Below are 10,326 nucleotides of genomic sequence, written 5' to 3'. Positions count from 1 at the left end.
TGATTTGCAAACGATTAAATTCTGTTCTTATTACCATTTTACTAAGCGTATCAACTTCTTTAACATCGGGTTGTATTTCAGAAAAGTGCCTCAACATGTATTATTTGACCCACTTCCTTAGAGCCTTGATTTTCCCCTTAATGAAGGGTTAAACTACCTGTGAAACAGTAACAGAAGAGGTAATAAAATGTGAAATGGTACACTTATTTAGGTTACATTGTGGCAAATAACACCTTCACTTGTGTTTACACATAGCACACATTCACTTTGTAAGTCTGAGCCGCTCACTGCATCCTCTCACGGGTCAAAGAACCATTACATGAATGTGTGTTTGAGGTAGAAGCAGGTTAAGTCAAGCTTTACTTTCCTAACAGCCGTCTCTAGTCTTTGCTCTATTGCTTGTATAAGCCTGATTTTATGACTTGCACAACCCTCTGTATTGATTTTGCCCAATTCTCTGTCTGGCCACAGCAAAGCAGCCTTAAACAACCCCAACACGTTTTCCTGGGGGCAAATACTAATGTCTGCCAAAATAAAAAAACTTTCCAAGCGCTCCTTTGTTTTGGGTTTGAGCGCACGGGGTGGTGCGGGTTGCTGTGTTGTAGAGCTCAGCTTACTCAGCATGTTGCTACCAGGAGTAATTGCTTCATTGCAAGGGCCACAGCGTGTAGTTTTCCACTGGATCATGAATCAAGAGGGAAAAATAGAGGAAGGCGGGGTGTGGTTATGCGTATGTGGGTGGTTTTACCGTGAAGTCCCATATGCTCTTTATATTTTGTATTTCATTTCTACAGAAGGACATGAAAAAGTACAGATGAGTAATAGTTTCTCATATCCTGGTCTACCTCTCTGTTCTCTTTTCTACAGGTTGTACCGTGCTGAAGTAGACCTCCCTTCCCTGGGCCCCAAATACACCCACCCCCGCCCCAACCCCCTCCCACCTCTCAAACTTTTATAGTAATAGGATATATACAGGAGTTGATAGAGCTGGCAGAGTGTGACACTGGAATGAAAGAAGCTTGTGCATGTGCTAGTCACTTTGAGGAGTCACTCTGATTGGCTGGAAATCTTCTGCCCTTCATCTGCTCTTCCCCCTCATTGGTTTTGAACTTGTATCTCAACACACACATTAGTCTGGAGGCAAACTGAGGGCTAATTCAGTACTGGGCACTCACGTTACTTTGCAAAGGGGGGAGAGGGGCTTAAGGGGGGGTGTGGGCGGAGGATGGCCCAGGGGAGGGAGGGAGGAGGGGAGGGGAAAGCAGAGAGGGAAGGCTGGGGCTCCGGACAGGAAGGGGGCAGAGAACCAGAAGAGAAGGAGCTCTAGCTTTGGGACTCCAGTGGCAGTGGAAAGTAGTATTGTGCTGTGTGGACACATGAGAGAAAAAGAGGGAGAGGGAGCGACAGAGGAGAGAGGATGGATTTGATTACAGAGACAAGACAAGGACTGAAGAAGAAGTATGTAAAGCTGCTGCAAAATAGCTGTTTTAGTCTCAGCTGACGGGGACACAAACAGGAAGAGAGGAAAGAAAGAGGTGCACAGAAGACAGAGGACTTGCCCGAACAGGAGGGCATAAAAAAGAAGACTGAGTGAGGAGGCGGGAGTGGAACTCTGAGTCAAAGCAGACAGACAGACAGACAGGAAGAGTGAGAGGAGGAGGAGGAGGAGGAGGGAGGGTGAGTTAGGTAAAAGAAAACTTAAGAAAGCAGAAAAGGCAAAAGATTAACAGTGAAAGAAAAGAGACAGAGAGAGTGTAAGCTAGGCAAGGGGGGAGGAAGCACTCAGAGTGAGGGTGACAGAGAGCAGATAACGTGTGAGTGTTGGGACAGAGACACAGAGAGGGAGAGACAGAAGGTGAGAGGGGGGTTAGCCGGAGGGGAGAGAGGTATGAGGGGACAGCTCTTGAAGTCACTCTTCTCTCTGGTGATCACTCTCCTGTGTTTGGGGAGCCTGCTGACCACTCTCATCTGGTACATGCTCGACAGCAAGTAAGTGTGTAACTACCTTCCCCCATGCTCACACATCCAAACACACACAGCACAAGCATACTTCTGTAGTTTTGGCCGACTTATGGGAAAGGAATGCTTACTTAGCAGTTTATGATACTTCATTCATACTTTTTGCTGCACTTTTTGTCTCTGTCTCTCCTTCCTTTTCTTTCCACTTCTTTCCAATTCATTTTGCTCAAAAAGACTCAAAATAGTTCAGCTGTCTTTTTCTGTATGTGTATATGATTGTATCTTATAAGATGATAGATCGGAGCTTGATTTCATGATTAATGTGACATTGCAAAGTGTTCTTAAACTTGGGAGGCAGAGACTTAACAAAAGTTTAAACATCACTGTTTTACTCTGAGAAATCACATCAGTTCTCTTGTTTTTTTGTCGAAGGATGTTGTCCAACTTTACGCTCACTCTTTTGTTGGTAAATTATGTCATATATCAAAGAAGCAGAACACTTCTTTAAGAAAACAGTAATGAGAAAACCCCCACACAGTCATTCGAAGTGATGCAAGGGAACTTTTACAGCAGCAACCACACCACTTCCCCTCAGAAATGAAAGTATATTTAGCAAGATGCATGCTGACACTCAAGAAGAACCAGTTAAATATTTCAGGTTTTTGTAGTCTCACATGTGCTCACAGCTTAGAACCGTGTTAAGACTTGTTATGATGGGGTATAAGACTCAAACTGGGCTGTCACAGCGTTTTTTAAAGTCCTTGAAACTTAGAAACGGGAACAGAAGTTGATGATAGCTGTAAAAGTAACACCAGCAGACCACAGCCATTTCAAAACACACACAGACTGACAGAGGTCTGCAGATGACATGTAACTACGTAGCAAAGGTCTCTGCTCGCGCGTTTGGACACTGGTTGTTCATTCATGGTGCATGAAGCTGACATTTTCACTGCTGCTCTGCTTGACCACTGTACAGTGGAGTGGGTGAACAATGAATGCAGAAGTTTGTAATGATTGCTCCATGTGCTTCAACTTTAATGAAGTTTCAAATTCATACAATCAGTTTATTTCATACAAATTCAAATCTGATGAAGTTGTGATGGCGTGTAAAATATTAACAAAAACTACATTAGAGGATTTCATTATTTAAACCCTTTTAATTTAAAATAATGCAAAGACAACAAATCACATTTTTGTTTTATAATCAATATATGCTCATTTTAAATTTGATGCCAGCCAGACGTTTTCAAAAAGTTGGAACAGGGGCATGTTTGCTGTTGTGTTGCGTCACCCCTATTTGGTAGCTGAGGAGACCAGTTTCTGGAGCATTGAAAGTGAAACGTTGACCCATTCTTGTCTGATACAGGATTCCAGCTGTTCAATAATGTTGTGTTCTCCTTGTTGTATTGCGCATTTAAAGATAGGACTACTGGCGGGTCAGTTCAGCACCAGGACTCTTCTACTACAGAGCCATCCTGTTGTAATACGTGCAGAATGTGATTTAGCATCTTCTTGCTGAAAATGCAAAACAACCCAGAAAAGGCATTGTCTTGATGGCCACATCACATGCGCAACCCCAGATATGCAAACTTCCTATGCCGTCAGTGCTTATGTATCTCCATAACACCACATCTTAAATGAGGCCTAGAGAAGTCGCTGGTGTTTCTGGATTGTGGTTTCCTCTTTGCTTGGTACACTGTGGATGCTGCCACAAACCATGTTCACAATAGTGGTTTTTAGAAGTGATTTTGAGCCCATGCAGTGATTTCCACTACAGAGTCATGATTGTCTTTTTGCATTGCTCCCTCAGGGACTGAAGATCACAAGTTCACAACTTCTTTGAAACATGATGCTGATACCAAATTTAAAATGAGCATACATATATTTTCAATTTCAACATGTGATATGTTGTCTTTGCTGTGTTTTAAATTAAGAGTACGTTTTGAATGATTTGTAATTATTCAAAATCAGTTTTTATCAACATTTACACAGCGTCCCAACTCTTAATAATAAATGTTCCAGGAAGCAAACATAAAGCACATTCAAAACAGGCTTTTGTTCTCTGCATGATATGCAAAACCTGATATAAAGCAAACAGCTTTCAAGCTTTCAGCTTCAGGGATGTAGGGGGTGGGGTTTTTCTTTGTGTTGACTATCTTTGTATATCTTTGTGTGGAGGGTCCATCCACAAAGCTGTTATTAATAGCTGTACATGCAGGGAGTGGTTCTGGAGCATATCTATTTACAGGGTCCAGAAATGTGTGCCTCACCCCCGATTAGATTATCTGTTCTTTGCCTGGCCTCGGCATTCAACACATCTGTCCTGTTTTCTCTCTTGTTCGCTCCACAGCAATGTGGACCCTCGTAAGCCGGCCCCTCAGAAGAAAAGCGCCCCAAAGACCTCTGACCTCTGCAAGGGCTGCCGGTGAGCGCAAACACTGTCACCATCACTGCTTCTCCTGAAGGGAGCTTTATGTTTACAGTTTCATCAGATCAAGGCTTGTTGGAATTTTCGGGATTACTCACCAGGTTGTGTATTTGTGTGTTTGTGTGTTTGTGTGTTTGTGTGTTTGTGTGTGTGTGTGTGTGTGTGTGTGTGTGTGTGTGTGTGTGTGTGTGTGTGTGTGTGTGTGTGTGTGTGTGTGTGTTACAGGGAGGTCATTGAGAAAGTGATGCAGCGTTACTCTCAATCCTGGAAGAAGCAGGAGGGCAATTATCAAAAATTCAGGTACAAAGATGTTGGTATAATTATTCATTTAATTACTCTTAATGACATATTTTTAATAATTGTACACACACATGTAAGCTACCATAGCCACACACAGCACAGTGACTGAGATAACTAATTATCATTGAATGCTTTGCAATCTGAATGACATATTAATAGTGTTTTAATCTTATCAAGTGTATGGGACCGTTCCACTATTAATGCATCACAACTTCCAGCGTTTAGGTGCCGAACAGCATGCAGCTGGTTCCCTTTTTCCCCCTATTTTCACCCATACCCCTCAGACAGCCTGAGTCTGCCAGAGCAGATCAACAAACTTTGCAGCAGCTGAGTCTATTTGCTTTGTGACGTAATCAAAAGAAGAAGACCAAATCTTAACAAGTGTACACCATGAGTGAGATAAGGAGAATGACGTCTCCTCCACAAAACAAGAGTGAATCACATCTTAAATGAAAGCTAGATTTTCTCTAAATCCTTGTTTTAGCTGCTACCATGTAACTTTACTCTCCGTGTAGTTTGAGGAATGTTTCAGAGAAGCCCAAATTATAAATCACACAGCCAAGGTTATATGTTTCCTAACAATCTGAATGACTAAATAAAACTCTTCCATCCTGACTTTAGGAAAAGCTCAGACACGATGAGTCACACTGCCCTCGTCTGACTGTCACATAGCTGAAACTGATTGAGTCATCCTATTTAGCATGTCCTTGAAAACTGAATGCAATGCATGACCTTGAACTGTGTAAGCATTAAATGTGTAAATATGTCGGGTTAGTTTTTATTTTGCATGAATAGGAAGAGGAGCAGCTAAAGAAGAGAGAAGGAGAAGTGGAAACAAAAAGGATGATTAAATTAGAGGAACTCTCATGCAAATGTTGACCACATGGTCTAAAAACAACATATTTTAGAGTCATATGATTTTCGGTTAAACAGGGGGACTTAACCAGAAGAACCAAGACTACTTAACTCCTTTGTGTCAGTCTTTGTAATTATAGAAAAAGACACTTTTTGTTTATGAGCTAAAACAAGTCCAGATTCATTGAGACCTCTTTACAGTCAGCATCACCGACATCCTGACACTCTTGTCCTTTTGGTCCCCCAGATCTCAGCTGAACAGTAAGTGCCATGGTTTTGAAAAGGCCATTATTACCCAGACCAACACTCCGGTGGGAACCAAGCTTGTTTATGACGGGGAGAAGAGGAGGAGCCTCCAGGTGACCCCGGAGATTTTCAGCACCTTTGCAAAGGTATTTATTTATGTCATTCATGGATATTAACCTCAAGAATATAACATCTTTGATACATTTAACTGCACAGAACACACAAAGAGTTAATTTGCAAAAACAGTTAACTCACTTTTGAAAAATTAAAAAAATGTTCAAAAAACATATTTTTTGTAATACTAGCTTTTGGTATGACCAAACAACTGAGGTTGGGTGGCTTTGACTAAGTTAAAATGACTTGCCTAATCAGATATATCTTGAAAATGTAACTTTTTTAGGAATCTATATCAAAGAGAAATATGTTTTTTGAAAATTTATAAAAAGGGAGTTATCTGTTTTTGCAAATGAACTCTTCATATATCACATTTTAACCTGTGATGAAAAATAGCTGTATGTAAATAGGATTGAGGAAGCACCTGGATTTGTTTTGCTATAAACTCATAAAAGAAGTCATTGTGTAGCCATGACAAGCACATTTCACCTCTACCTGTTGACACTGTGGCAAAAACATTTCCGTCTCAATCTGGTCTTGAATGTCAGGAAATGATGGTACATTTTATATCATGAGTCCGCCTCAGCGCCATAAAAAAAGCTTTACTGGTATCACACCTTTGTACTGCTATTTAGATCCTGCAATGGTGTCGCTTAGCATCAGGGTTTTGCTCACCCTGTCAGGAGTCTTATCAGCATAACCACCTGCTCACTATACATTATCCCTCACACAAAACCTTAACAGATACTATATCCTTTGTTTATAATGAGTACAGTTTAGATTGAGTATAATCAGGATAAAAGAAGATGTAGCTTAAAGAGTGTACATCTATGAGAATGATGCCAACAGGTGTTGTTTGCCATGTTCACAATCTTTCTTTTGTGTTTGCATGATAACATTTGCAACAAATAGAAATTAAGATCTGATGCAAGTGCAGGTGAAAATTAAAGGGACTGCTAAAGCATTAACAATTTACCCTGAAGGGAACATAAAGGTTTGTATGTACTTCAGTGGTAATCACATCCTCTCATTGCTAGCTGTTGAGATATTTCACACAAGATAAAACGCCTGGGTGAACTTTGTGCCGGGAGGGGATCAACAGGGAGGGGATCAACAACCTGGATCTGTAATCTCACATCAATCCGCCTGATCAGTTTAAATGAAATTACTTTTAATTTCTTGTAAATTAATTACACAAGTGAAAAAAAGTAAAAGTAAAAGTAAAGTGCTCAGAACTCTTCCAATCTGATGCTGCAATGTGCGTAAGTGGAAGCACCTTTGTCAGTGATTTCATTCAGGAAACATTGATCACGCCACCGGCAGCATGTGTTGAGTAATTTTCTCTGCAAAGTTTTCTTCAATGTAAATATTCCTCTTGACATAAGCCGGATCTGAGAAACTTTTTGTGTTGTTGCAAAGTATAAACCTTGATCAGATGTTGAAATTAAACACTATAAGCTCTACAGAGGGGACCAAGGATTAACTGTGAACTTCTTGATCTGCGGTTAAAGACTGCCACTGATCTACACCCCTCATATGGAAGGGAATCAAAGTTCAGAATAAACACTGTATGCAATCACAGTGTGCCCAGACTTAAAGGACTTTTGTGATATATTGAATCACTGAGCTACTTCCTTTTGGTTTTAATAAAAGGGGTTAATTTAAGTTCAGAGGCCCTAAATGGCTGCTTGTAAATCTAAAGTATCATCATTTCTTTAGGAAGTACTGCCGGTAATTTCCAAGAGTTTCAAGTGATGTGGGTACATTTACAAGTGAGATCCAGCATTAGATTTGACTCTTACAGTATAACATCACCAGCATAAATTTGATGTTTTTATTTCAGGAGCGCCCTTTCTTAAATAAAACATGGGACACCTGTTCAGTCGTTGGGAATGGAGGGATCCTGACCAACAGTGGCTGTGGAGAAATGATTGACTCAGCGCAGTTTGTCATCAGGTGAGGAAGGTGTTCATCAAATGTGGGCTGAAAGGCTGATGACAGACATAACTCAAACCATCTGTTCACATGTTACATAAAGACTGTTTTGTTGTTTGTTCAGGTGCAACCTACCTCCTTTGAAAAACGGCTTTGAGAAGCATGTGGGTGAAAAGACAAACCTTGTGACAGCTAACCCAAGCATCCTTCTGGAGAAGTGAGCACTAAGACAGAATGTACCACACGTTGCTTAAATCTACTTTATTTTCTTGCTGCTGTAAATCTGCGTTTTGTGTTCAGGTACGGGGCTCTGATGGGGCGTCGCCGTCCATTTGTGGAGAACCTGCAGACTTACGGCAACTCTCTGCTCCTCCTTCCCGCCTTCTCTTACGGCCACAACACTCCTGTATCTCTACGGGCTGCTTACACCATCGAGGACTTTGGTAGCCCAACCCGACCCATCTTCTTCAACCCTGAGTACCTCCAGAGCTTGGCCGTGTTCTGGCGTGCACAAGGCCTGCGAGCGGTACGGCTCAGCACTGGGATTATCATGGCTAGCCTTGCGCTTGAACTCTGTGGCAACGTGCATCTCTATGGGTTCTGGCCCTTCAGTAGTCACCCTCATGGACTAAACACCCTGACGAACCACTACTACGATGACAGACAAACTAAAACCAAATTCCACGCCATGCCGGCTGAGTTTGAACTCTTGTTGCGGCTGCACAGTCAGGGGGTGCTAAAGCTTCATCTTGGAGACTGCCAGCCTAGGAAAAAGTAGACCCAGGGACCGCTGACAGAAAAGACGCAAAGTGCCTTCTTTGGACCTGCTGGAAAAGGGCGGCCAAGTCTTTAAAATAAATGTACTCACGATCATTGGCTGATGAAGCAAAGCTGAGGTGGCCAATAAGCAGACGAGACTTTGCACTGAAATGAAAATGCAGAAATCCTCAGACTGAAAACACCTGAGACTTAACTGACTGTATTTATTACCACGTGTTCCAGCTGGAGTCTGGAGGGAGTTCTTTAGATTTGATTCTTTTTGAGGCCCAGGTCTACAAAGTTGTGCCTTATTTCAATAGATTACTAATGATAAGTTATAAAACAGAGGCTTTAGAAACAGACTGAATGTACTTTGAAGTAAATGAAATACCTCCTGAACATGAAGATTGTGTGACTCAAAGAGCGGCACGCTGAATGTGAAGAATCTCTTTGGTCAAATTCTCACCAAACATGGAACCAGTTTGCAAAATCACCAGGGAACTGTTTGGTACTCACATGCTTTTTCACACTATTGTTAAAAATGACTGGTGCTGGGTAGGAAGGATGATTTCTGCAGTCTTGTTCTCACACTAGGACACTGACAGTACTGACCTCAGAGGCCAGTAGTATCACTCACAAACTGACATGGCTGCCACCTCCGGTCCACGGCGCCATAAATATGAAACACAAGGAACAGGAATAGAAACAAATAAAGGTTGCTGGGGTGAGCTGGTGTTACAATGTGCAACCTGTCATCACCCAATAAACCATGCAGAGAGAAGTACTATCACAAAGTGTAACACAAATATTAGTAGATTCAATGTGGAAACAAGTATTAATATAATAATATAAGTTAATATTTCTCTAATCAGTGCCAATGTAAATGACTCTGATGTATGTTGATGATTATGAATTCTGCACTTTGGGTGAAAATTGTAACCTGTAGCTGAACTTCCCGTTTGTGTGTTTTGCATCTGGGGTAGTATTTCCTTTAATGCTGACATTTATGAAGTCTTACCTGTGATCATAGTGTACAAGCTGTAGACGACCAAACTTGAAAACTTTGTGAGCCAACCTTAGAAACATTTGAATGTTTGTGATTTTTTGTATCATGAACAATTCAAAGCAAGAGGGAAAATACAAGGAATAAATATTTAACAACAAAAAGAAGTTCTTTTTGTGTGTTGGAGTGGAAATTACTTGTGCATGGAAGAGGCAAAAGCTTTTTCTCAGACATCTCGGCTTGCATGATTTAGTGTCCTTAAGCTCTTAAGTGCCCAAATCTGCCAAGAGTTGTCTTTAAAGTGCAATAATTCTGCTTACAAATGACACATTTGGCTAGTTTGGGGCACAGTTTGTACTCAGTGTTTGTTTCATGGATGGAAAACTTGCTTCACTGATTTATGGAGATCGATTTTCAGGCCTTTTATGTGCAACATTCTGCTGCTTCTTTGATTTTCTGTCTCACGTCATACAACAACTTTTTACATGATTCAAGCCGAATGCTTGCATAGTTTTGCACATGAATCCATAATCACACTGCAAAAACTCAAAACTCTTACTAAGTCAAATTGTCTCATTTTTAGTCAGACTGTCTTATCCCACTTGATTTAAGATAAATGTACTTAACAAGTAACATTTGAGCAAGATAGAGGGACATTTCATACATTTTTCAAGCTGAGATCTTATTTGTAGAAGACAGCTAATCTTGATTTAAGACAAACCCTTTA

The 10,326-nt window shown here is 41.0% G+C and overlaps 1 protein-coding gene across 1 annotated transcript; it reads left to right on the top strand.

Moving 5' to 3' along the window:
* The first annotated feature begins 1,289 nt into the window (after positions 1-1,289).
* Positions 1,290-9,766, top strand: st8sia6 (ST8 alpha-N-acetyl-neuraminide alpha-2,8-sialyltransferase 6). Its single transcript, XM_034710603.1, has 7 exons — positions 1,290-1,989; positions 4,310-4,384; positions 4,613-4,687; positions 5,790-5,934; positions 7,746-7,858; positions 7,962-8,054; positions 8,138-9,766. Exons 1-7 carry the CDS (start codon positions 1,889-1,891, stop codon positions 8,613-8,615), a joined length of 1,080 nt encoding a protein of 359 aa, XP_034566494.1. The 5' UTR covers positions 1,290-1,888; the 3' UTR covers positions 8,616-9,766.
* The last annotated feature ends 560 nt before the right edge of the window (positions 9,767-10,326 follow it).

The sequence above is a fragment of the Notolabrus celidotus genome, chromosome 20, assembly GCF_009762535.1.
Source record: "Notolabrus celidotus isolate fNotCel1 chromosome 20, fNotCel1.pri, whole genome shotgun sequence".
NCBI lineage: Eukaryota > Metazoa > Chordata > Actinopteri > Labriformes > Labridae > Notolabrus > Notolabrus celidotus.
The sequence above is the reverse complement of the archived record's forward strand: the minus strand, read 5'-3'. Positions and strand labels throughout refer to the sequence as shown.